At 48.1% G+C, this 22,961-nt stretch overlaps 11 protein-coding genes across 13 annotated transcripts; 6 read left to right on the top strand and 5 right to left on the bottom strand.

The window, feature by feature from the left end:
* Positions 1 to 4: 4 nt before the first annotated feature.
* Positions 5 to 1,814, bottom strand: SPPG_09210 (uncharacterized protein; the record flags this gene model as incomplete). Its single annotated transcript, XM_016757367.1, has 2 exons — positions 5 to 266; positions 334 to 1,814. The coding sequence occupies 2 exons, from the start codon at positions 1,812 to 1,814 to the stop codon at positions 5 to 7; spliced, it is 1,743 nt and encodes a 580-aa protein (XP_016608331.1).
* A 425-nt stretch (positions 1,815 to 2,239) lies between these two features.
* Positions 2,240 to 3,847, bottom strand: SPPG_04621 (uncharacterized protein). The gene is made up of 2 exons (XM_016752855.1): positions 3,478 to 3,847; positions 2,240 to 3,416 (listed from the first exon to the last, which is right to left on the bottom strand). The coding sequence occupies exons 1-2, from the start codon at positions 3,739 to 3,741 to the stop codon at positions 2,337 to 2,339; spliced, it is 1,344 nt and encodes a 447-aa protein (XP_016608332.1). The 5' UTR covers positions 3,742 to 3,847; the 3' UTR covers positions 2,240 to 2,336.
* Positions 3,848 to 4,369: 522 nt separating this feature from the next.
* SPPG_04622 (uncharacterized protein) lies at positions 4,370 to 6,239 on the top strand. The gene is made up of 5 exons (XM_016752856.1): positions 4,370 to 4,760; positions 4,830 to 4,883; positions 4,961 to 5,015; positions 5,072 to 5,213; positions 5,289 to 6,239. Exons 1-5 carry the CDS (start codon positions 4,621 to 4,623, stop codon positions 6,053 to 6,055), a joined length of 1,158 nt encoding a protein of 385 aa, XP_016608333.1. The 5' UTR covers positions 4,370 to 4,620; the 3' UTR covers positions 6,056 to 6,239.
* On the bottom strand, positions 6,049 to 8,112 carry SPPG_04623 (uncharacterized protein). The gene is made up of 6 exons (XM_016752857.1): positions 7,816 to 8,112; positions 7,654 to 7,759; positions 7,463 to 7,593; positions 7,134 to 7,404; positions 6,455 to 7,066; positions 6,049 to 6,382 (listed from the first exon to the last, which is right to left on the bottom strand). The coding sequence occupies exons 1-6, from the start codon at positions 8,089 to 8,091 to the stop codon at positions 6,201 to 6,203; spliced, it is 1,578 nt and encodes a 525-aa protein (XP_016608334.1). The 5' UTR covers positions 8,092 to 8,112; the 3' UTR covers positions 6,049 to 6,200.
* An 18-nt stretch (positions 8,113 to 8,130) lies between these two features.
* SPPG_04624 lies at positions 8,131 to 9,603 on the top strand. 3 transcript variants are annotated; one of them, XM_016752860.1, is made up of 8 exons: positions 8,131 to 8,218; positions 8,283 to 8,291; positions 8,357 to 8,538; positions 8,607 to 8,722; positions 8,784 to 8,884; positions 8,942 to 9,006; positions 9,080 to 9,172; positions 9,244 to 9,603. In XM_016752860.1, exons 1-8 carry the CDS (start codon positions 8,182 to 8,184, stop codon positions 9,292 to 9,294), a joined length of 654 nt encoding a protein of 217 aa, XP_016608337.1. In that variant the 5' UTR covers positions 8,131 to 8,181; the 3' UTR covers positions 9,295 to 9,603. The 3 variants fall into 3 exon arrangements, with proteins under 3 accessions (XP_016608337.1, XP_016608335.1, XP_016608336.1); XM_016752858.1 differs by having other exon boundaries at positions 8,131 to 8,287; XM_016752859.1 differs by having other exon boundaries at positions 8,283 to 8,538.
* Positions 9,604 to 9,650: 47 nt separating this feature from the next.
* Positions 9,651 to 10,757, top strand: SPPG_04625 (uncharacterized protein; the record flags this gene model as incomplete). The annotated part of the gene is made up of 3 exons (XM_016752861.1): positions 9,651 to 9,966; positions 10,029 to 10,228; positions 10,297 to 10,757. Coding segments are annotated over 3 exons (718 nt in total), but the record flags the coding sequence as incomplete, so codon positions are not given.
* SPPG_04626 (uncharacterized protein) lies at positions 10,555 to 13,861 on the bottom strand. The gene is made up of 5 exons (XM_016752862.1): positions 13,468 to 13,861; positions 13,277 to 13,395; positions 12,868 to 13,208; positions 12,714 to 12,810; positions 10,555 to 12,658 (listed from the first exon to the last, which is right to left on the bottom strand). Exons 1-5 carry the CDS (start codon positions 13,787 to 13,789, stop codon positions 10,694 to 10,696), a joined length of 2,844 nt encoding a protein of 947 aa, XP_016608339.1. The 5' UTR covers positions 13,790 to 13,861; the 3' UTR covers positions 10,555 to 10,693.
* A 125-nt stretch (positions 13,862 to 13,986) lies between these two features.
* SPPG_04627 (uncharacterized protein) lies at positions 13,987 to 17,098 on the top strand. The gene is made up of 6 exons (XM_016752863.1): positions 13,987 to 14,317; positions 14,390 to 14,587; positions 14,651 to 14,839; positions 14,894 to 15,700; positions 15,761 to 16,420; positions 16,489 to 17,098. Exons 1-6 carry the CDS (start codon positions 14,018 to 14,020, stop codon positions 16,861 to 16,863), a joined length of 2,529 nt encoding a protein of 842 aa, XP_016608340.1. The 5' UTR covers positions 13,987 to 14,017; the 3' UTR covers positions 16,864 to 17,098.
* Positions 17,099 to 17,717: 619 nt separating this feature from the next.
* On the top strand, positions 17,718 to 20,085 carry SPPG_09211 (uncharacterized protein; the record flags this gene model as incomplete). The annotated part of the gene is made up of 3 exons (XM_016757368.1): positions 17,718 to 18,069; positions 18,131 to 18,366; positions 18,439 to 20,085. 3 exons carry the CDS (start codon positions 17,718 to 17,720, stop codon positions 20,083 to 20,085), a joined length of 2,235 nt encoding a protein of 744 aa, XP_016608341.1.
* A 591-nt stretch (positions 20,086 to 20,676) lies between these two features.
* Positions 20,677 to 22,208, top strand: SPPG_04628 (uncharacterized protein; the record flags this gene model as incomplete). The annotated part of the gene is made up of 9 exons (XM_016752864.1): positions 20,677 to 20,679; positions 20,764 to 20,780; positions 20,839 to 20,904; positions 20,973 to 21,053; positions 21,110 to 21,192; positions 21,262 to 21,403; positions 21,462 to 21,627; positions 21,685 to 21,916; positions 21,988 to 22,208. The coding sequence occupies 9 exons, from the start codon at positions 20,677 to 20,679 to the stop codon at positions 22,206 to 22,208; spliced, it is 1,011 nt and encodes a 336-aa protein (XP_016608342.1).
* On the bottom strand, positions 22,187 to 22,843 carry SPPG_04629 (uncharacterized protein). Its single transcript, XM_016752865.1, has 3 exons — positions 22,729 to 22,843; positions 22,506 to 22,664; positions 22,187 to 22,406 (listed from the first exon to the last, which is right to left on the bottom strand). The coding sequence occupies exons 1-3, from the start codon at positions 22,823 to 22,825 to the stop codon at positions 22,291 to 22,293; spliced, it is 372 nt and encodes a 123-aa protein (XP_016608343.1). The 5' UTR covers positions 22,826 to 22,843; the 3' UTR covers positions 22,187 to 22,290.
* Positions 22,844 to 22,961: the final 118 nt, after the last annotated feature.

Genomic DNA, 22,961 nt, shown 5'->3' on the forward strand with positions numbered 1-22,961 from the left:
GTGCTCAGCGTATCTCGATTCCAGTAGCGCATCGTCCAGGCTTGCTGCAAACAGTTAGGGTTGGTACAACCCAGCAATCCGTGGACTTTTTCAATCTTGCCTTCGCGTCGCCGCCAAGGTCTTGAATGAGGTCGTGTTTTGAAGCCTTTTTCAACGCCAGAGGAACAGCAAGGGCAAACAGATGAGGTCTTGTACTCGTCGAGAAGGAAGCAGTTGATCCTGTTGCGCTTAAAGAGGGTGCGCCAGCCTTTCGTCCTTGATGAGGTCTGAAATCTTGCAGTTCGACCGGCGTCGCTCCAATCACCCATCACAACAGTAAAGTTTTCGCCATACTTGTTGCGCATGTTGCTTATGAGGTCCGATTCACTTCGCTGCCGATTGATGAAAGAGTGCCACTTCCACCGCGTGTGGGCAGGATGTGAGTAGAACTCCTTTCGACGATCCGAATCTGCATGATGGCGAACAAGAAGGTAGCGAGTAAAGTCCATGAGGTTCATCGTCTTGTGAGATGGTATTCGTGATTCTATGAGGTCAACTCCAGCTTCTTTCTTCATTGCTTCTCGTCTCTTTGCAAATCGCCGGCTGCCTGTCTCCATGGCTCGCTGGTTTGCGGTGTAGCGAAACGCTGTACCATTGCTGTCTTGGCAGTAGAGAATGTCACGCTTGTTTGGGTCGATAACAATGACATTCTCTGCTGCTCGACAAGCAGGTAAGTTTTTCTCCACATAAAGCGCTTTAACCTCTGCCTCCATCGTGTTTGCTGACTTTTTTCCTCCGCTGCGCTTTCCATACTTGTCTGCTTCTGGGTGCTTTAGGTATACAGACACCGAGGTTCCGTCCGTCGTGATCGAGCCTTCAAAACACATTCCATGACGAGATCTAAAAGCCTTGTTCTGCAGATTACAGACGCGCAACCATAAATCGACGTTTTCAACAGTTTCCGCTTCTCGTCGCGTGATGCAAAGAACGTGAGAGTAGAGGATGACGGTGTCGATCCGCACATGGCTTTGGATGAGAGAGCGGCGCAGAGGTATTGCGCTGAACTGTCGGAATCCATGCTGTTCATATAGGCTTGACAACTGACAATAAGCAGGGAAGAAGGCGAGAGGGTCTACAGCAACTGAATATGCGAGCAGCTGGTCGGAAAGGGGAATGAAGGACCACATCTCTTCTAGAAGCTCACTCTCTTCAGCGGTCAAGTCATCGAGTGACTCAGGCACGATATCAAAAAGGAAAATTGACTTCAAGTAGCGAAGACGAGCAAAGAAAGCGTTTCGCGCATCGCTTTTCAGTGGCAGTCGCTGCTTCTGTCCCTTCACATCAAGCCGCAGATTAATGTACCGGAGCAGCATCATCATGAAGTGTTCCTGGACATTGACCTTCAGATTCGTCATCATACTCGCTGTCAGATAATTGACTGATTGCTGCTCTTTTTGTAGATTTGGATGAACGAAGCCGACGATGTTGCAGTACCGTTGGATGTATGGCAACAAGGATTCGCGTAACGCCTTCTTCGCACCGGTTTTTGGTTGCCATGATTCACCTTTGTTGAGAAGATAGAGGATGGCTTCAATCGTCTCTTGATTTACTGTGGGAAAAACTGGCGCTGATGATGAAAGGAGATAGAATTTCAGCGCGTGGGAAGCGTGGTCGGCGAGTTGATGGATGATGGCGATGTAATCTAAAAGCCGTTGGCAGTAGATGTCGTTTGGCAGGAAAGCTTTTGCAAAGGAAGTCTTGTTGCAGGTATGTAAGCAAGTAGGTTTGTCGAGTTTTTCGAGTCTTTCGAGCTTTTGCTTCTTCTTTGGTGGCATGATGATATCTGTATCTGTGGAAAAGATGAAAGCCTGGGAAAATGGACGATGACTTATATAGGATTTTTTGGATCAAACCATAGTTCATGAGTCTAAATCGAGTAAAATTATGATTAAATTGGTTAGAATCTTTGTACTAGTGCCAATACCCATCGGCTCCGCATTATGTCCGCATTGTCATCGATCTCCATCATTCCGGTGTCGGAATCACAATCCAGGAAGGCTTACAAAATCATTTCAGCTTATCCGATTGGATGAATTCCCCGCGATGAGATTGCACGTGCATCGGTCTCGTGATATCACGCGGCCGTCAGTTCGGCTCTCTGGGTGAAGCCTCCAACACCATCGGGGATCTCCACCCATTGCATTTCATTGCTGTTCATCTCCAGCGTGCCTTTTTTGCTCGTCTTGATACGTCTTTTATGACCAGAATAATCAAATGAATGTATTATGATAATATGGGGCCTAAATTTTACATCTGCAAACTATTATGACTCGCCAACGTCTGTTTTTCTAAACCCATTAACGACGACCTCCTGCGGCAAGCCGGTCGGGATAGGTCCGCACTAACTCTTGTCGCAGAATGTCCATCCATTCCGCTCCGTCTCTCCGCGCAAACGTACTGTTCTGCTTAAAATTTACAATAGATGTTGTCCCGGTCTTGAAGGGATCAATCAGATCAGCATACTGTTGCCGAATGGCAACTGCTTCTGCTACATTCTCCACAAAGAGCCCATCCATGCCCAGTCGCATAAAGTAAAACAATTCTACGCGCCGGTCCTGTGTCGGTGGGCATCCTTGGACTCGATCACAGTTCAACAGGGCCTTTTCATAGCTGCTGTAGAACGTGTACGGAGTTTGCTTCAATCCTCGCTTTTTGATCTCCTTACTCAAATTTTGGGGTGCAATCAGTCCTCCATTGGCTTTAATCCGAGTCTGAACGTCAGCGGGAATAGGTGCAAGCACTTCGTACTTGTACATATTCTCCGCTCCGACAGTGTAAAGCTCCTTCCATGGCCCGATTGCGGCGGCGTATTTTGCCACGTCGTCCAGACCCTTTGGAGTAAGCAGATCCACATTGCCATAAATAAGCTGAACGACGGGAAGCTTGGACTTTGTGCCAATGTATTTGGCGGCTCCTGCCTCAAAGGACTGGATCATGACGGGACCACGCGTCTTTCCGTTTGATGGGTATCCGTACTTGTCGAGGATAGCCAACAGCTTATCTTCCATAAAATGAGGGTTCTGGTTCTTGTAGTGCTCATTGTGCCAGGCAGGATGCTTGATCTCGGGTATAATACCGATTTCACGTCCAAGTTTGGCAGAATCTGCATGGACCAAGTCGAGGTACTCTTCAAACGTGGGGATCGTAAACATGCCGTCAAAGAAGGCAGGTTTCCGCATGTTCCGATTGTCCGGGCCTCCCCCAACGACGTTGAGACGGAGTGTTTTAATTTCAGCCAAGGTAAGATCGTGGATCAACCAGTCATTGGTGAGAGTTAAGTTGCCACCACTTCCGTCAATGTCTGGAATGGTGACGTTTTTTATGAGGTGAGCGAATTCTGGATGTGCAGCGACATCGGTACTTGATTTAATGGAAAGCTGGATTCTCATTTTCATTAGTCATGTATGTGGATCATTTTTATTTCAAGCTTCAACTCACATCGTGATAAATCACAAAATGTCCGTCCTTTGTCAAAACCAGATCCGGCTCGACAAAATCCGCATGCTCCCAGATACCCATATGGTATGCAGGAAGAGTATGCTCAGGGAGCGAAAAGGCCCTCTCCCCGCGATGACCGATGATCTGCGTCGGTTTGCCATCGATCGTATGCCATTTTTTAAGGGAAAGACTAATGGGACTGGCAAGGATCTGTGATGAGGCGATCCAAGCATACGCTGCTGCTGCCAACACCTGAGATTTCATGTTTCCGATGCCGCTTGCCAATGCGACGACAGCTCTTCATCCTCGCCGTTCCTCCCCTTTTTATAGCTCTACTTACTATTTAAAAACTCCACTTTTTTTTGTCGAGTGTAACTCGCAGAATTTCAATGGCAAAAATGTCCCATCCAAATGTCCGAAGCACGTTCATGTCCGATCACGCACGTGGACAATAGGCGTGCTTTTAGTCTTGAACCTCGATTTGCTTACAATCCAACCTCATTCCAATGCTGATCGTGAGCATTACGTAATGCTTTTAGTATTTCTCCGACGTTCATGCACGGGTTGCATGTCCAAGGGAACGAGTGGACAGAATGACAGTTGAAAAGCACGAGCAATGGTGCCACTGGTGGGGACGCAGGGGGAAAGGGGGGGAGGGGTGGAAAAGACATCTGGTGATTGTAACGTCACAAAGAGACGTTACGCGAGCTTCAAGATGGCGTTCAAAGCCAAGAGTCCAAGGCATGCGTGAAGGAGCATTGTTTTGGGATCAAAAAAGAGAGAGTGGCCTTGAAGTCTGACGGCCCATCATCATCATCTCGAATGGAAAAGCAACGGCCCCCTTCAGAACTTGCATTGACTATCACGTAGGATTGAATCAGTAGTCCAGACATGATTTTGGTAGTTCATCAACGGGGGGCCTTTAAGGTTATGTTCCATTATTCTTTATTTGACGATGAGAATTCGATATTTGGGGGTCATTTTTAATTCGTACCGTGACCGAACATCGGAGATTTTCAACATTTCACACCCTGAGATACTATTATTATACGTTCTGAAATGATCCACTCACACACGCATTCACGCATTTGGTATTAACGCTTAACTGGCACATGTTGCCGATCCGCTCACATCACACCAAAAATGCCACCTAAGAAAAAAAGCAAAGCAAAAGGCAAGGGTGGCAAGAAGAAGCGATCGCGATCGCGGTCTCGGTCTCGTTCCAAGGGCCGTGGAAAGAAGATGGGAAAGGAGCAGGCTAGTGCCGTTATGGTCTTTGTTATGTTGGTAGACGATATGTGTTTCGCTGGGAGAGACTGAGGAATGACGTATAGTTGTTTTTGGCATATTAGGGTGGAAGCTCGCAAGCAGTCAATTCTCTTGTATAGAACCTGGTTACTGGAACAGTTGAGTATTCTGCTGTTCCCAGCGCCCACCCATTTGATTTTGACACAAGCCTAAAACAAAACCCATCACAAAATAGAAAGGAAGAAGCCACACGTCTTCGCCAAAAGCTTCGACGTGTCGAGAAAGAGCGGGTAAGGTCCTTCCGCTTCCCATTTCTCTTCCTCTTCTCACGTATGTCTTGCTCCAGTACAGCCATATGCGGAATCTCATTGACACGACAGACGCCATGTCAACCAAAATCGATAAAATGCATGGAGAAAAGTCTATCGGTAGAGCATTCGACACCAACCTGGACGCTAAACTCATTCAACAGCGAGAAGACATTGAAGGTAAAGGAACATTTTGTTTCATCCTCCAAGAATGCTCACTAACATGTCATCTCTCTCATCTCTATTATACGACAGTTCTCTATGACACCCTCACCAGACATTCCAACCGCCTCTCGGCCTTAACCACAGAGTACTCTAGCCTCCTTATAGCAAGCAGAACCTCTCTTGAAGACGCCATGGCCGGCCTCCGCGCAACCCACGCAGTACAAATACAACGCCATCAAACGGAAATTGACCGTCTGTACAAAAAGCACGAACAAAGCATTGAAGGTACCCGCCAAAGAGCAGATAAAATCGTTCTCGGGGTCGAAAGTGTGGCCAGTCAGCAAGAGTTGGATGAAATGTCCGTACAGACTCTCCAAACGATCCATCGAAACAGGAAATTGCACGCTCAAGTCGCGGCTGCAAAGGTGGAGATCGAGCGACTGGAAACGATTGTGGAAGAGTTTGAGGAGAGGAATTTGGAACTCTCTAAGGAATTGAATCTATCTGTGGACTGGAATTTGGGGTTGGGGTTAGTCGCTGAGGCTGAGTTGGAGGAATGGGAAGATGACATGGACTCTGAGGTGGAGCGGGGCAGGAGTCCGAGCGTTCGACGTCCGAAATCCAAAGCATCAACAACACCTTCATCCCCTCTGCCACCTCTACCCGTTTCGAAATCGGGAACACCGTCCCCAAGCTTATCCCACCTGACTCTAACTGAAGTTCTTCACCGAGAGGCCAAACGACGGGAGGTGGAAACCAAACGATCTGGGCTGGGCGTCACGGGCAAAAGCGTCGATATGAAACCACCCGACCCACGACATGCTGGTGGACTTCTCTATCAAACCCTTTGTATCTGATACGATGATTTTTATTCATATACGTAAGCGCAACAGTTCTCTAGATACAGCATGCTCAGCAAGTGCTTGATACAGACATCCGAATGCCGACAACAGCCCGGCCAACTCGCACCCCCACAAATGTACATGTACCAATTCACATTGACTATACTGTCCAATACCTTTCTAAAATAATCAAATCAGCCACGACCCACGCTGTCAAAATGGGTACACTAAGGAGATAGGACCAAAAGAGGAGCCTAGCAGTCACGGTCTCGTGGTTGCGGTGGGCTTGGCTTATGTTCATGAGATTTAGCGCAGTGGGACAAGCTGCCAAGAGTAGCATGGCTAATATGCAGGGCCGGGTTAGCTATCATGTACCACGTAATGAACCGATAATACGAGGAAAATGGTGCATACCCATTGCAAATGTTGGATCCTGGACCAAAGGAACAAACGGCTTCATGCCTAAAATCATAAGCAACCCGACCGCTGGTGTCAAGATCATTTTCACCAAAATGACCAAGGCAACGTCTTTGCCTTCCGCCGCGGTATCGACATGCTCCACTTTCCCCATACTCCCAAGCTGTCCTCCAAGCGTCAAGATGATGATAGGCACAGACGCTTCACCAAGACTGTACAGAGGGTCCGTGACGATCTCTTCAAGAGGGCCAGTGTTGCCGTGATCTGGACCGAAAAAGAGGCTCTTTACGGGCGGTATCAGGCCGATTATGAGGGCCAGCAGGGCGGCATACAAAGGAGCATTCATAAGATCGTACAAACGAGTGCCCAGCGCTCGTAGACGACTGCGTGGTGGAATATCTGGCACGGACTCTGTGGGTGAGTCTATCAGTTGGGGCCCCGGAACGGGGTTGGGTAGTATGAGAGGCGTTCGCTCTGTGGGGCTTGCCGTGTGTGCGGAGCCTGTCGCGGCAAAGGAATCAACGTCGGCAGAAATGCTGAAGATCTGAGAGCGGCGTCGGAGGCGTGTTGCGTGAACTTGAGGATCCGCGTCTGGAATCTCCGCAATGACTACATCCGTCAAACCTATCAGCTGTTGATTGCCAATCACGCAATGTTCATTATCCTGATACAATACCTGCATCCCCGGGAAATACCTCCTCTTGTTTTGCAATCAAGTCCGTTACTTGTGCATCCCCTTCATGCTCCTGAACGGCGGCATGCTCCTCATCTCCAGGACATTTGGCAAGCAACTGATAGCAAATTGTCCATCGAAGAATATTGGAGAACAAACTGAAAAATAGGACAAAGGCGATTCCTCTCCGTGCCACTTCGTCTGCGTCGCTCGCTTTGGGATTCAGAACTGCCCGTGAGCCTGGGTCGCGGGCTAGACTGTGCATCAACGCAACCTACGAAGCAAACATGGTTAATCTTGGAACTTTTCAGGCATCCAAAATGTTCACTTACTGGTAAACTGTTTGTGTTGCTCATCATGGCTGCAGATGCTATGAAGTGCGACCGACTACGGGGGATGCGGAAGAGGAAAGAAAGTACCACCGCAAATATGAAGGAGGCCAGTGTCAACGCGCAAAACAGCACTAGGTTCCCGAAATTCAGCACCGAATCCAACATACAACGTAATGAACTAGTCAACCCACCTGGAATTGGCCACCAGAGATGAAATGACTCCCAACTAACAGTATGGGCAATAGAAACCAACAACAAACACGGCGCCAAAAGTTGGACCACCAAGCGCGCCAGATCCTGCAAACCAGAAAGTGAGTTCTCCCGCGATAGTATCGCAGAACAGAAGCTCTTACCCTCTGCATGGAGAGAGGGAAATAACCGTAAAGAGCATATACCCATCCTGCAGCTACTACAAAGGCAACAGCACCAAGGGATTGCAACGCAGCAACTGCCAGTTCCAACATGGATGACATGGCTACAGTGAGAAATGTTAGTGTCGCAGAAACTGCTGACGGATTGTTGAACAAAATAAAAGGCCCCCGTTCTCTTCGAGATGTCGTTTTATTTGCAGTTTTCCATTCAAAATGGCGATAAGATCCCACCCAAAAGCCCACCACCCTTTGCCTCATGAATGGCGACGCGCTCCGAATCAAAAGACATGTGAGATTTGAGGTTTCGTTTGGAGATTTCTTTCATTTTCGTTTTGAATTCTTGGAGCGATGCCGCCTGTAACCGCTCCAACGCTCAACTATCATGGTAAGCTTATTATGTTCCAAAACAGTTGATATCATTATGTGTGCTCAATACGTTGAATAACCAGAATTGGTCGGTACGTTCTGCAAGCATGGTTTACTAGCAGTTCATGCAATTCCTAACAAGACGAACACTACCCAGACACCCTTCTCGAGTTCCTCGAAGTTGCCATACACTACGTGCTATACGTGAGAGAGATCTATCCCGCCGATATCTTTGAACCACGACGGAAATATAATGTTCCCGTTCGAATGTCACGGCATCCCGTTCTGAATGGGTATATACGGGACGTTCTGGCTGGGATCAAACCGGACCTGCAAAAGGTCGTTGGAGAGGTTCACTTTTGAATGTGTATTTGAGCAGAGTTAATTGTTTTTACCATCCACCACAGGGAGTCGTTTCAAAAGTGTATCTAGCGATACATGATCCAGCACGGAACGTTGTCGAAAAGTTCACGTTTCAGATACGGTCCTTGATGGAGGGCATTGAGGAGGGTGTAAGGAAACAGTATGTACCGCTGGCCACCGTTTATGTTCTAGAACAAGTTTGTCATTTTTCGTCTCTACAGCGCCCAAACCACGATCAATACATCCGATGTGGAAGCATACTTGCGCTCGTTTCTGCTCAAGATTGCCGTTTGCGATTCAATGTTGAATCCCAATCCTCCAGGTAAGCTCGTCCGGTCATGATCTTTTCCACTTCACTGTATTAATAATCTATGCACAGATTGCTCGTTTGTATTATTGGTAGAACTGGCAGGGGACCATCCAACTCCGACCAGCGTATCGACAGTATGTAATCGAGCATCTATGTTCTCCACTGCTATGATTTACTTACTCGCGCATGATTCTGTGTATTGTGCAGGGAGCTCCTTGGGTGCCTAGTGAACCCACGGATGTAGAAGTCACATCACCCTCCCTTATCCCTCTGAAAACTATGGATGCTGGGTTGCTCAAGGTACGGTGGTATCTCTTTCTTTTCTGTGCAATAACATTTGCTGATAGTGCCTTTTGGTACGGTCTGGATAGATGCAGCTATACGTCGAGGAAAGCGATGCGAAGCAATCTTCAACGGGATGAGAGTGGAATCTGAGTGTTTCCTTCAAACTTGTTTGCGGAATGCGTGTAGGCTTCCAGATGGCTTATTGCCTTGACGGTCATCATACGCGCAGAACAGCAAAAGCATTCTGTTGTCGCTATTCAGCTGGAAATCCATAAGTTCCTCTCCACTCACTCACTCGTGATTGATTTCGTCGCAGCCCTCGTGGTATCTGGTTAAGCTTTTGAGTGTGCATAGAAGTGTGAATATAGTGACTGCCCGAGTAGAGTACTTTTTAGTTGGTTAGGGTGTAATTCTCTAATAGATACCAACTATGTGGCGGGGAATGACTTATCGGCCTTGGTTACCGGCCATCGCAACCCAAACGCGGTGATTGCATGATACTGACTTTGCACGGCCCACTGCTGCCGATTCGTTCGTCCACCATGTCGGCACTACCAATGCGACTTCCAATATCTCAAACCCGTCAACTCATTCGGCTCCAACCATGTTGCGCACGTTCCCTCTCCACTTTCTCAGAACATAGCGAGACTCCCCGACCCCGGGTGAAGCGGCCGCTCACCGAAAAGGAAAAGGATCTCATCGCAGCGATGCTTCGAGTAGACCACGCAGGCGAACTAGGAGCCAACTGGATTTATAAGGGACAGATGGCGGTTCTGGGTAAGGACCCTAAAGTGGGGCCTGTAGTGCAGGTGTGCCGTGAACTATAAGTTTCCAATCCTGTCTAAACATTACTCACCCTTACTCTAAACAGCACATGTGGGACCAGGAGAAATTCCATCTCAAGGTTTTTGACGACATGATTGCTGCAAATCGAGTAAGACCAACGGCGCTGCGACCTTTCTGGGAGGTTGCAGGATACGCTCTAGGAGCGGGCACCGCGTTGTTGGGCAAGGAGGCTGCCATGGCGTGCACAGAGGCTGTTGAGACGGTGATTGGGGAACATTATAATGAGTATGTGAGCTAGCCATATGTTTGGCTGACATATCTCAGGGCGCGATCTAAGTTTATGTTCTTTTCAGCCAGCTAAGAGAGCTATTGAAGATCGACCATCCTGAAGTAGATAAACTCAGGGAAGTCATCAAACAGTTTCGTGATGAGGAGTTAGAACACCTGGATACGGCTGTGGATCATGAGGCAAAGAAGGCGCCAGTCTACCCGGGGTTGACTGCAGTGATTCAGCAGGGCTGTAAGGCGGCGATTTGGATTGCCACCCGTATTTAGATTTGGACTCGTCATGAAGCAGGTGTATATAAGGAATACCGGAATGCATTTCAATTCGGGGAGTAGGACATCATTCATTGCACTACAGCATTTTATACAGATGGAACCTTAGCGGTAAAATAGGGTAGTGGGAAATTGGGATATTGAGATATAAGTATTCCTCCCAACAAATGTACAAAAGTGGCTAAAGTATGTTCAGAATGCATCATCATCGTCATCGGGCTCTGCACCGCCTTCATCGTATGACATGGCATCGTCGGAAAACACTATCTCCCCGTCGTCAATGTCCTTATCATCCAGTTCAATCTCGTCATCTGTGTGTCCCGCACCAAAATCAGACGAGTACTCGTCGTCAGCTTCCGACTGCTTTTTTTCTAGACCGTGATCACTGCCATTCGCACTCAACGGGGGTATGGTGTTTTCCGATTTAAGCCATTTGGATCCCGCGGAAGTGGTATTTTTTATGCCCCTAGCTCCCTCCTCGTTATCTCCAAGGGGCAGCGATTCAATATCTTCATCGCTGAAATGCAAACTTTCCTCGTCCTCACTAGCCAAGCGGTCATCGGAAGGTGGACCTGGAACACGAGGAGCGTTCTCAATGTCGGAGAGCCATCCTCTGCTGCCTTTAACCCATGGCGACGAGTTTGGACTTTTATCCAATGATGCCCGATCCGCAACAGGTGATAGAAGACCTGGTGGCGCTAGCTTCTTTGGAGGTTGAATAGACTTTGCTGACGTCTGGGATTCATGGTGGGATTCGCTTTCGTTGGCCGAGGCTACATCCCTCTCGTCTTTCTGTATGTCGTTCTGTTGAGCAGATTCCACTACGTGCCCCTTGGCTGTGTTGTCCACATGCTCGTCATCGCTTGCTTCATGTGCTTCGTCTTCTATTTCTTCTGGTACGATTTCTTCTGCGATCTCGTCATCAATTGGTTCCTCCGATGATGTGGGTGCCTGTGGAGAGGGCTCTATTGTCAAAGCGGATACGGGTGCAGGAGTGGTTGCCGAGACAATTGGAGCGACAGTCAAGAGTTTGGGAAGTCCCACACCCTTGGTAGCTGCTTTGGCCTCTACATCTGCGTCTGGAAGCAGCGGCACAGGAACGGTTTCCTCAAGTTCGCCTTCGCGTTTCTCGGGTAGCTGTAGGGGCGATGGACGATGTCTGTAGTTGGAATCAGAGATTCCGATTGCATCAGCCTCTTCTCGCCCAAGTGCAAGCGGTCGTCTGCCAACACTTTTGCGAGATATTTCGCTGACGGAACTGGTGCGCCTACTGCCCTGGACAATGTGTGAGGAGAATGGCCGATGTTCCTCATCGTCTGAATCCAACATGTCGAGTACCGCATCCAGATCTGCGGTTGATTGAGTTTCTGCTTGTTCGCCGATATCACTGGGAACATGGGAGGACGGTCTACCAGAGTTGAGTTCTTCCATGCTCGCACTTACATTGTTGTCATTGGCGAGTGGCTCGCCCTTGAAATCTTGGACAGACATTTGCGGCTCTCCGTTTCTTTTTTCCTCTGAATTGGCTTCAGAATTGTCTTCCTTCTCACTCGGTTCATCTTCATCGCCTTCTTCTTCGCCCACGTCGTTCAAGTCCGACGACCACTTGTGAGAGAGCTCCTCAACAGATTCGGCATATAGATTCTTCTCCTCACGGGAAGCGACCGAGACGCGGCGACGCCTATACGTCGATTCCTCCTGTTCTTGCGGTTGTGGAGCATCTTCCTCCTGTTCGTCTTCTTCGTCTTCTTCGTCTTCTACCTCGGCTTCCTCGTCTGCCTCTTCCCCAAGCTCGGCCGAAAGATCGCCTTCGTTCTCGGAATAGTTGTACTTCCTTTCGGAACCTTCTACTTCTTGTTTGTCAAACTCACTTCCGCTGGCCGAGACATTATCATTATGATTGGAGCTTTCCCCTTTCCTACTGTCATCCTCTTCATTGTTCTCCAGGATTCCCTCGTCAATATCCTCTATATCCTCTTCGATATCAAAATCTTCGCCTTCCAGCAGATCATCGACGTCTTTGAGTACCTTGCCAGTCGTGGCTGGCTTCAATGTGGAAAGAGATGGGAAGGTAGCGTTGTTTGCGATGGGCTTGCCAGCGTCGGTTTCTGATTCCTGGTCCCATTCGTTGTCTTCAACGGGTGGACCGAAGGATTTCTGATTTCAAACGTGGGCAGCGGAACACTTGGGTAATGTGCATTTAACTGATTACCTGAACATCATAGACGTATCCTGGATCACCAGGTTTTATCCGGGTTTTCTCAAAATCATCATTCATGGATTTCTTGATCTTGGCTAGATCCTCGTCCCTTTGAGCATCTTCTTTAACGAATTGTTGGCCAAGAAGGAGGAACGCGTTCTCTTACCCAAGTTTGTTCAGATCCAAATTTCCATCAATCTGATGGGCTTTCGCGGCAACTGTTTCTACCTCCGCATCGGCAGCTGGTTGCTTCTTCTCTTTCTCGACTGAATTGGATAGTGGGGGCAATTCTCGCGCAGGTGGTTGCAGGGTGGTCAAAGGGGTTAGCTTCTTGGGTAGTGGGAGAGCTCCGAGGTGTGAGCCAGTGTTGACAAGAGAAGGGCCTTTTGTTAGCCACGCGGGCGCTTCTGTTGCGAGACCTTGTATCGGGACACTCCCAGGTTCTTTGGAAGCCTGAGGTCGACTTTCCACCTCTTCGGCGTATATGCGGTCAACAATCCGCTTCACCTGAACCGAAAGCACGCGTTGATCAGCGTCCATCCCATTCCCGATGAAAGGGAGGAATATGAAAATACCTGTTCAACTTTTACAGTGCCCAGATATTGCTGATGCCTATCATAGATATGTTGCACAACATCGGTGACATTGTTCTTATCCAGTCCTCGCAGTGGCATGCTTCGTCGCCGTGATTTACCTGATCACAGAGTAATTTGATCCATTAGTTCCATTTCAATGCATGCTTATAGTTCATGCAGCCATCACCTACCCGTATCCTCCGCGACATAAAAAAGGACTAATACTGGCCTTTGGTAACGAATTGCTAGTTTTTTGGGTGAAACCATTCTGTTGGAAGGCCGCCAGTTCGCAGAGTGACCAGTCTTTGCGGCGGTGTTCTGGGGGAAAGTGGAGTATGGGCGTGATGGGTCAGAATGTCTCGGCAGGATATCATCTAGGTTCATGCTTTCCAAACTTGAGCCCGCCGAAGACGTAAGGCTGCTAAGACTGCTGGCGGAGCTTTGGTTGCTCCGATCAAACGAGGGGCGTTTCCCAATTGGTAATGGAATAAAGGATGTTGCCACAGCAGTCATTGTTTACAGGGAATGCCAGAGACGGAAAGGTTTAAATCCGGGAAGGTGGAATGCGTATGTGTCGTATTTACGTCTGACTATGTGTGTGTGATAAGTTTGGATCTGCCAATTTAAGGATTGTGAAGTTGGATTGGGACGGGCCTATTCGATCAAATGAGGGGATATTTCAGGGTCAAGATCAAGACCATATCGAAAGGACTTAAAGCAGATCAGAACAGTATCAAAATCATGTCCACGGTAGAGTTTGGGACCAGATCCCGTCCACTCTCTCCTTACAGATATGTCAACAGAAGTGGTCAAGGGAGTCCTCAAAATGCGAATCGGAGCCGGCCATCAAGTGCCAGATATATTGAGGATGATAATGGCAACCGGGAACGACGGGCAATGGAGAAGGTTCTCACAGAAGTCGAGAACTCCAGGACCTACCTTTTACGAGGATTGATTCTTGCTGATAAAAGTAATCAGACGGAAGACAAAGATCTTCTTCCATTTGATGAGATGGATCGGATGGTGCAGACTTTTCACCGGGTGAGTGTGCCCACACAAACGTGCATCCATTATATTGTTGAGATGGACTCGTATGAACCGATGGACTGCTAGGAACTGGATGTGATACGGTGTATGCTGCAAGTCAATCAAGACTCAAAGATCCAGATGCTGGTCGATCAGGTATACGATACAATCAAAGATCGTTTACAGACATTAGAACAAAATCACCGTGCTGAGGTGGATAGAGCGAGACAGGACTGTAAAGCTCAGCTCAAAGGGGCTGTAAGAGAATTGCTGCAAACACATAAGGTATACTGCCACCCCAATGCCTTGAGACCACCAAGGAATTGCTAGACAAACTCTTGAATACAGAATTACAATGCATACGCTCTGCATCAAGCCGATGAGCAGCTGGGAGACGATATCCGGCGCGGAGAGGCAAGGGTCGAAAAGGTTGCTAGTAAACTCCGACAGATGGAGGATGAAGAGGAGCGCCTGCGATATTCCATCGCGAGAGCTTATTTGCTGCTCAAAAGGAAGGGCCTTCTCAGCGAAGCGGAAGTGAGTAGGACAAAGCTGACCTAGATATTTCCAATTGACTGAGTATGATTGTAGATCGCGGTGGCAGATGAGGCACGTATGAGAACGGTGGATGTGGTTGACCAATATCAATCCATGCTCTCAAAGCGGGATGACGAGATCTTCTGGTTGCGAGGACAAATATCAGAGCTTGAAGAATTTTTAGACGAAGACGTATCTCCGGATTCCAGGCCAAGGACGCAGACTACACAGCATCATCGAACCTCCGTCAGTGGGAGCACTGGGACGCTACGACTGGGCAGTTCGAGAACCGCAATGATGCGGAGCATGTCAACAGCATTGGATACGCTCATTGAAGATACATCGCAGCCTTCCGAAGACGGGGGCGATCAAGTGGAATCTGATGCAGAAGATGAGGACGAACTTGCAGTCGTGGATGAATTGGAACGTACATACGAAGAGAAAATCCGTGTGTTGGAAGAGGAACACATGAAGGAAGTTGCTGCAGCCACAGCGGAGCACGATCGTATCCTACACGGATGGGAGGTTCGACTATCCAGCCTTCTACAGCTGCAAGACCAGGAGCACGTTAAAAGAGTGACAAAACGACAAGAAGAACTGCTACAACTTGCAATGCAAGTATACAAACCCCGGCCACCTGCCGATAAAGAAGTGACTGCATATACCGCAGGACTGACCTTGCAAATGTTACTAGACGAAGAGGCACGTTGTAAAGAGATAGAGGAAGAGGAAAACAGGAGAAGGCAAGAGGAAAGAGAGGAAGAGGAAAGAGCTGAACAGGAAGAATTACTACAAGGTCATGGGTCCATGGAGTTTGCGATATATATGCGCGGTCGAGCTGTCTCCAACAGATTTAGCAGTGTAAGTGCGGAGTAACGACCTTGCATTTTCGTTTTTCCAATGTAACTTCATGATTTTCAGGAGGAGCTTGACCTTGCCTTGGGTAGTGAACTGCCGCCGTACTCCATGGGAGCCTTCCGAGGTCATCCCGCACCCCTTCGCCGGGGAACAAGTAACCGCTCAATAGAAAACGCGGAGCATCGACACTCCACCAATAGTTTTGCGAAATCAAGAAGCCTAAACCTATCTAATGACGGAATATCGTCAGGAACCGCTAGTAGGGTTTCGGTGTCACATGCTGACAGCAAGCAGGCAACGGTCAAAGGACACGGCCGTCGAACTATATCTGAGAGCAGACGATCCTCAGCCTGTCAGCGAGCGCCTTCAGCAGGAAAGCTTGCTCTCGGATCGACTGTAACTCGCAGGAGCATTTCACGGGCGGAAGTGCCGAAAAGTCAAACAGATCCAAAGGCACGGGTATCAATATGGCAACAGAGTAGGCTCCTCACGACAGCCGACACTGAAATACAAGGGATGAACGTAAGGGGCCAATCCCCGTCCTCTCCACATGATGCAGATCATGAGGTATCTTGTGGAACACCGATGATGTTATTCCCGGAAGCGACCAATGTAGCCCAGGAAACGAGACCATTGCAACCGAGTATTGTGAGCAATTCTATGGTTACTACTGCGAATGACATTGAGATGGAGCTGAATCATAATCAAGGGATAATGGATAAGGTGGGCAAACGGTTTCTGGCAACAATAGTACTGGTTACTAATGATGAATTCCACCGCCGCATGTACAGCCTGTGATCGGGCGGTCATTGATGTCCGGAGGCACATCGACGCAAGTCGCAGGCCCGGTGACACCTTCCATTTCCTTCATTCCGTCCAGTCCGTCTCGCGATCGTCCCACAAGCAACAGCAAATCATCCAAGCCATCATCTGCATCACCATCGCCGAGCCGATCTGGCACAGAAGAAGAGCTGATTGACGCGATCAGCGTACGACCATGGAGTGCAACATCTGAGGGAGATGTTCTTTCCAGACTGAACAGGGCGAGAGTCAGTCACCCTGGTAGTGCGCCATACTTATCCAAGCCTATACGCAGGCTTGCGTCGGGTGGTAGTGTTGCAGCAAGGTCCCCACCCATCCGAACGCCGCCTAGGAAATCCCAATGAGGTATACGGAGTAGATAGATAGATGATGTAGACTGCTCATAGTATCGTCAGTATCAGTAATAGCTTCAAGGGGCAGCTTGTGGGGAATAGATGTTTCTTTGCGTGTATTGGCAGATGCGATAGTGCACGCCGATACCCAGATTGCTCCCATCTGAAACGGATACAGTGTCCTCGAACGCAAGTGCAGGGGCAAGCGAAATAATTGTATTGGAGAAATGCAAATACAAGACATGTAGGGGCTACAAACTGAGTGTGCATGAACATTCTCGAGTAAACAGAACTTGTCGTACCCTGGTAGTGGGATAAGAGTAGATTTGAATTAGTATTCAAGCACACATAAAGTCGTCGGTGGGCTGCCCGCCGGCAATTGCTCAGAGTATATTGCAATCTCTCCTCAAAAGGTTTCAGAGTAGCGATTCTTTTTAACTCTCATCACCGCACACAAAGGTCTATACTATCGCCATGGGACCGCCTCGAATCTCTCCCCAACAATCCGTACGTACCTTTGGGTCTCATCAGTGATGGGAGGCCTTTGGAGAGCGAGACGAGAAGAAAACCTTGCAGATTGTTACCCTGGAATGGGTTCCAGTGCGGATGCAATTCTGCTTAGCTGCTTAGCATAGCACTTTTCCGACATGCCCCAAAGTCTTTTCCTGCCGTACCCTTCTCGTCGAACGATCGAATATCTGCTTGAGGATGATGAAGCTCTGACCGATATCATTTGTCAGTGCATGATAGATTGACTAGAAAGACGTGGAACTCATCAGCCAGTGGGCGGCCGTTCCATTTCTATTGGCAAAGCTTCCTGGCAAAGCCTGTGTCCCACAACGCAATATATAAGCGCTAAGCACACTATGCTTGGTAAAAGACCATCTGGTCTACTGCAGTCTTCTGGGATCAGTCCCAAACTCCATTTGGTTGTTCATGTTCATACAGTGCACTCAATTTCCTCTCCAACCTGGGCGGAGGAGCCACTACTGAAAGAGCCCGCCTTCATTTGTTTATCCGATCCGGGTTTAACAGTAGAGGATTTACGGAGTAGCTTTGTAGAATCTGGCCTTGGAAAGCGGGTAACCCTCTGGAACGAAGACGGCAGCGTGGTTCCGGGCTCTTGTACCGTTCAAGATGCTTTCCATGATGGGGAACGTATTCTCGTTGGAGTTCACTCACCGGTCAAAGCCGAAAGGAAGACGACCTTTATAGATGGTATGATGCATACATAGCACTGTGAACAACCAGCCGCACGGATCTCAGTGTCTTCGTGTAGATTGTAGAGCTGCACAGAAACGTCCACGAGAGGATGATTCAAAAAGTCTGATTGGCGAGGATGTGGGACGACAGAGGACCAAACGAAGGAAACAATCGGTCGGTTCGTTCGATGACTGTTTTGAGAGAGGGAACACGGTAAAGCGGCCACACAAAGTCGCTCTGGGCAAACAACCTGTTCGCACGACATCCTCTACTTGTGCTGAATTAGGTCGAGATACACAGCCTACAACTACGGTATGCACTAGTGTGGGGATTGAGGCCAGTGACGCTTATTATCTTTATACACTAACAACGCGATTACCGCAGACCAACTCCTCCGACATCATCGCCGGGACTCCTCAGAAGGAGCGCAGTAAGAGACGAAAGAGGCCACAAATACTTGGTTCGCCTTCCAAGAAGATACTAAACAACAATCCTGTTTCGGCTTGGACGCCTCCACACCCACAATTACCTTCACAGTCACCCAACAGCCGCATGGCGAGTGCATCCGCGCCGTCTCATTGTGCAATCGTCAATCGAAAAGAGTCAGAAAAGCTAGAGTTCCGGCAAAAAGAGACTCTGGAACGGCAATCTTTCGAAAATGCATCTGAAGCATATACTGGCTGTAAAGATTATGTAGATGCAAACGGTAAAGAGATATCTGGTGGGGTGCGCGCTACCTATGAAGCGACAGAACACCAAGAACATCAAGATGCACATCCATGTCAACTCATAGATGACAGCCATCTGGACGAATTCCCCCTTTCTCTACCCGCATCTTTTGCCGCATGCCTTGATAATGCAGAGTTGATCAATGATTTGGATGATTGCGAGCGGGCTGCTGACGAAGAAGCGCTCGCAAAGGAACTGGAGACTGTAATGGCTGCGACCTTTCAGATGGAATCCTGGCAACTACAACACGCACCATCGCCAAATCCAAAGGGGGCGCAGGATGGCGTTTCAGAGAAGCAGTACGATGTCTGGGATCAATTGGAGCATTGCCGCGAAACAGTTGTCGCACCACCAAAGAAGACGGCACCTACGCCGGATGGTCAATCTGCCAACCGATCTGCCGAAGATGACGGCGTATCGGCAGCATGCTTTGGGAGTGCTGCGAGCAAGATGAAGTCAAGACAGAGATCCCATTTGGAGCAGCATGACTTCAATCCAGTCAATGAGGGTGAACTGATAGGGAGTTCTGTGAAACAGAAAACATCAACGGAAGGACACTCCAGTGTTCCGACAGGAACCAAGGTACGAGGACGAGCTTTACGCAAACAGAAGAGCAATAACGGAGCGACAGCGGCGCGACTGCACGTGAATATTGGGAGTGCTACAGGCAAGATGCAGTCAAGAAATGTATCTCCTCTGGAACAGCATGGCTTCGATCCAGTCAACGAGAGTGAGTCAATGGAGGGTTCTGTCGAACAGAAAACGTCAACGGAAGTACACTCGAGTGTTCCGACAAGAGCCAAGGTACGTGGGGGAGCTTCACGGAAGCACAAGAGCAAAAAGGGAGCGACAGCGCCACGAATGCACGTAAATGAAAATACAGAAGCTATCGATAATAGTGCGAAGGAGAATGACCGCCGAGAGCGCATGAAACTTACTCTAAAGCGTTTTCACGATCGTGAAAGGAGATATTTGGACCGACTGGAAAATCGTGCTGTCCGGGAAATTAGAGCCGCTAGAAAAATCGCAAAGTTGGATGCAGAAAACGCTTGGATGGAAAAGCAATGCGGCTTTCTGCAAGAGGAAATAACCCAGCTGGATGAAGAGCGAAATGATTGGGATGAAATGAGACGACGTCAGTCAGAGCTGATTGCTACGTTGCAACGAAGTATATCTGAGGCCAGAAATAAGCGTGAGAGGCTAGGACAGGAAGTGCTCGCATTACATACGCTTTTCGGGGATCGTGTCAAGAAAAGCATGATGAGGGTTATGGGTAAGTCGCTGCAGGAAGGAAACGGCTGAGGACGTATAGCCACAGTCTTTATCCGATCAGCAGGAGCAGGACACAATGTGCCGGTTAGATCATCCCCGAATCATCCAAATATGTACCTACCAGATATCACATGAAGCTCGTGATTTGTAGCAAGGGCCCTTGAGAGGGAAGAGACACTTCCAGCGTCCGGTAGGCGACAAGTCCTTTTGAGGGAGGCCTAGATGGGATGCGCTGATATCTACTGTTGCGGCGTAGAAACTGATTCGTGTACAGTTTTTTTTATTCGATAGTATGTAGTTGATTTTAGTCGAAATCCTTTTCAATACAATCTGTCATTATGATGATGGAACTGACGGCGGCTCATGCCAGCATTTTTTGAATTTTTACGTACGTATTTATGTTCTTACCATCAAAAACTTCATTGTGTTCTTCCCGTCGAGGGAGTTGTCAAACTACAAAAGCTTTTGCTGACCTAAAGAAATAATGCCTTACATAAGCCGATCGTCTCCTACATCCGACACCCGACCTCAAAGTGCTTTTGCCATTCGATTCCTATGATATATCTCTAGATATCACACAAAATTTGCAAAAGGAGTTTCTAGGATCTGTCCCATTCCATAATGGTAGGTCATAACCGTTCACCGTCGATCGCCTTGTCGTCAAGTCTCACTTGAATTTCAATGGGGAATCATGCTGCATCGGATTAGTCCAAAACTCTGACATGGTATGTGAAAGCCAACACAACAATCTTGCAGACATTAAGTTAAACTTATTTCATACAGGAAGCATCTCTCGATGAACCAAGTGTACGATTTCTACACGATCAGCACCGGTGAAGAGGCATTGAGGTATCTAGGCACTGATGTAAATATTTGTAATAATTCGCTGATTCGGTCTGCACGCTGGCCTCTTGTAGATATCTAGCATCAATTGTGGAGATTGGCGACGATCCCCAGAGGGGCGCTATTCTGTTAGACTTTTATTACTATAACCTCAGGTTGGGTCACATTGCAGGAATATTCAGAGCTGTCAAATGGCTTACCTTCTGTGCAGGTTTGCCAAAGACCAACACTTCTCCCCTGAGCAAGCATCAGCTTTCTTCTCTATAATGAAGACGACGCACGACAAAGCGATGGGTGTGTAACCCCAAGGGATTTTACTTGCCATTATTTGTATAATTACTCACAAGCAGAAGACTTTCTTAGCTTCACCCTTCATTAATCTCGATAAGGATTATACCTTCTTCAAAGATGTACTTTTGCACCACTCCGTCCATCGCCCGCCATACAGTCAAAAAGTATTTTCCCTTGCGGAGGTGAAAGCCATTACCGAATATGCCGTAAACACGTAAGTTGCGTAGAATTTCGCTGCCTTGCCAGTTGATCTCAACTTTCAATGACCGCAGGTACTTTCGGCACTATCTAATGTACAAGTACGCATTCACAAAGAAATTGAGATTGGAGCTATCCTTTGATAATGATCTGGTGAACGAAGAGCCAGATAAGAAGCAAAGCGAAGAGGAAATAGCGGGCAGTGCTGGTCTAGAGGCGGAAGGGACATTGCACACCGAGGTTGGCTTCGTTCGTGAGAAGTACCGAAAAGATTTAGCGCTAATGAATGCATTGCAGTCCACTCCAGAAGAGAAGCAACAAGGAGCCCAGCACCCTGCCATCGACAATTCCGGGGTTGACGTGCAACAATCCGAGCAGCCCCAAGTTGAGGTAGTTGGCAGTGGAGGAAACCTAGAAATCCCACCTGTCAAGGAACCTGCAGCAACACCACAACATACTGATGCGAAGGAAACTGTTGTGAAAGAAACGGAACAAAGTGAAGTTAAGGGAACGACTCCGGAGGTGTCAGGTAGGAAAATTTCGCAAATGGAGCGCATAGGTATCGGCTCAAACTCATAACTCTTCTCTCTCATGTACCAGGACAAGGACGACCTACTCCGCAAGAAATCGCCGCGAGAGAATTGAGCGCGTTTGTTACTGCCACGTTATCCACCAAAATAGACGAGCTACGAAAAACGCTGTTGACTAGACTACAAACCCAGGAGGACCAGATCAATTCAAAGCTGAGAAAACTGGAAGAGAAGGAGGAGGAGAGAGAGCGATCCGTGAAAAGCAAAGATGCGAAAGGGAAAAAGAAGTAACATTTCGGTTGAATAAAATAATAGTATTCTATATACAGTCGCACTTCTATCTAAAAAAGGATAACTTATCGGTTGCTGATATTTATGCTGAACAGCACCGTTGAGGCGCATTTCCGGTCCGTTGGGCAGGTTGCCGCTGTCCAGCAAGCTTTATGGTATCATTAGAGTTTATCTCCTTCTCTTCATCCAACTTCAGAACTAAGTGAAGTAGAAAGATATCGGTTAACACATGAGCGCCCTCAAAGATGCAGGTATCCTCCAATGACTCGGCGAGTTTCCAAACATGTAAATGCCTACCATAGGTTTCGTCGGCTTTCTCTTTCTTTACACCTTGTACAATGTTCTTTCGGATGATAACCGCAGCCTGCTGTGCCGTCTTTACCAGTTTCGCCAGTTTTTCAGGATCTGTTTCGTCCTTTTGCTGAAGGAATTGTTGGCGAGTGTACAGCCGAGCATCTAGCAAGACAATAACAATTATTAAACTATGCGACAAATACGGAGTGTCGCAACGAGTACCAACTTTTTATCTGAGCAGCATCCGCGTCGAAGGTCTTCCTTTGAGCTTTAAGAAGATCCTTGTAAGCCCTCAAGACTTGTGATCGCATCGGCGCCGACATTGTGCAGCAGTTCAAATGCACTGGCAAACCTTTGAACAAAACGCTTCGACTGTTGGTTGAGTCATTGGTTGTTATGGCAACTAAAATGGCACGTGGGGCGATGAATCATCATCCAATTCCACCTCAAATTCCGACA

The sequence above is a fragment of the Spizellomyces punctatus genome (genome assembly GCF_000182565.1).
Source record: "Spizellomyces punctatus DAOM BR117 chromosome Unknown supercont1.7, whole genome shotgun sequence".
NCBI lineage: Eukaryota > Fungi > Chytridiomycota > Chytridiomycetes > Spizellomycetales > Spizellomycetaceae > Spizellomyces > Spizellomyces punctatus.

Bases quoted from the DNA above. Each gene is read 5' to 3' on its own strand.
- SPPG_04621 (XM_016752855.1), bottom strand. From the start codon at position 3,741: ATGAAATCTCAGGTGTTGGCAGCAGCAGCGTATGCTTGGATCGCCTCA. The intron at 3,417-3,477 runs GTGAGTTGAAGC...ATGAGAATCCAG, and splicing joins ATTTTGTGATTTATCACGAT to CTTTCCATTAAATCAAGTAC.
- SPPG_04622 (XM_016752856.1), top strand. From the start codon at position 4,621: ATGCCACCTAAGAAAAAAAGCAAAGCAAAAGGCAAGGGTGGCAAGAAG. The intron at 4,761-4,829 runs GTTGGTAGACGA...TTGGCATATTAG, and splicing joins GCCGTTATGGTCTTTGTTAT to GGTGGAAGCTCGCAAGCAGT. The intron at 5,214-5,288 runs GTAAAGGAACAT...ATTATACGACAG, and splicing joins ACAGCGAGAAGACATTGAAG to TTCTCTATGACACCCTCACC.
- SPPG_04623 (XM_016752857.1), bottom strand. From the start codon at position 8,091: ATGAGGCAAAGGGTGGTGGGCTTTTGGGTGGGATCTTATCGCCATTTT. The intron at 7,594-7,653 runs GTGGGTTGACTA...TCGGGAACCTAG, and splicing joins TCTCTGGTGGCCAATTCCAG to TGCTGTTTTGCGCGTTGACA. The intron at 6,383-6,454 runs GTATGCACCATT...CCTGCATATTAG, and splicing joins GGATCCAACATTTGCAATGG to CCATGCTACTCTTGGCAGCT.
- SPPG_04624 (XM_016752860.1), top strand. From the start codon at position 8,182: ATGCCGCCTGTAACCGCTCCAACGCTCAACTATCATG. The intron at 9,007-9,079 runs GTATGTAATCGA...TGTATTGTGCAG, and splicing joins CTCCGACCAGCGTATCGACA to GGAGCTCCTTGGGTGCCTAG. The intron at 9,173-9,243 runs GTACGGTGGTAT...CGGTCTGGATAG, and splicing joins TGGATGCTGGGTTGCTCAAG to ATGCAGCTATACGTCGAGGA.
- SPPG_04626 (XM_016752862.1), bottom strand. From the start codon at position 13,789: ATGACTGCTGTGGCAACATCCTTTATTCCATTACCAATTGGGAAACGC. The intron at 13,396-13,467 runs GTAGGTGATGGC...CTCTGTGATCAG, and splicing joins TTATGTCGCGGAGGATACGG to GTAAATCACGGCGACGAAGC. The intron at 12,811-12,867 runs GTAAGAGAACGC...AGATGCTCAAAG, and splicing joins TTGGATCTGAACAAACTTGG to GGACGAGGATCTAGCCAAGA.
- SPPG_04627 (XM_016752863.1), top strand. From the start codon at position 14,018: ATGTCCACGGTAGAGTTTGGGACCAGATCCCGTCCACTCTCTCCTTAC. The intron at 14,588-14,650 runs GTATACTGCCAC...TCTTGAATACAG, and splicing joins AATTGCTGCAAACACATAAG to AATTACAATGCATACGCTCT. The intron at 14,840-14,893 runs GTGAGTAGGACA...GTATGATTGTAG, and splicing joins GCCTTCTCAGCGAAGCGGAA to ATCGCGGTGGCAGATGAGGC.
- SPPG_04629 (XM_016752865.1), bottom strand. From the start codon at position 22,825: ATGTCGGCGCCGATGCGATCACAAGTCTTGAGGGCTTACAAGGATCTT. The intron at 22,665-22,728 runs GTTGGTACTCGT...TTGTCTTGCTAG, and splicing joins GGATGCTGCTCAGATAAAAA to ATGCTCGGCTGTACACTCGC. The intron at 22,407-22,505 runs GTAGGCATTTAC...TACTTCACTTAG, and splicing joins GAAAGCCGACGAAACCTATG to TTCTGAAGTTGGATGAAGAG.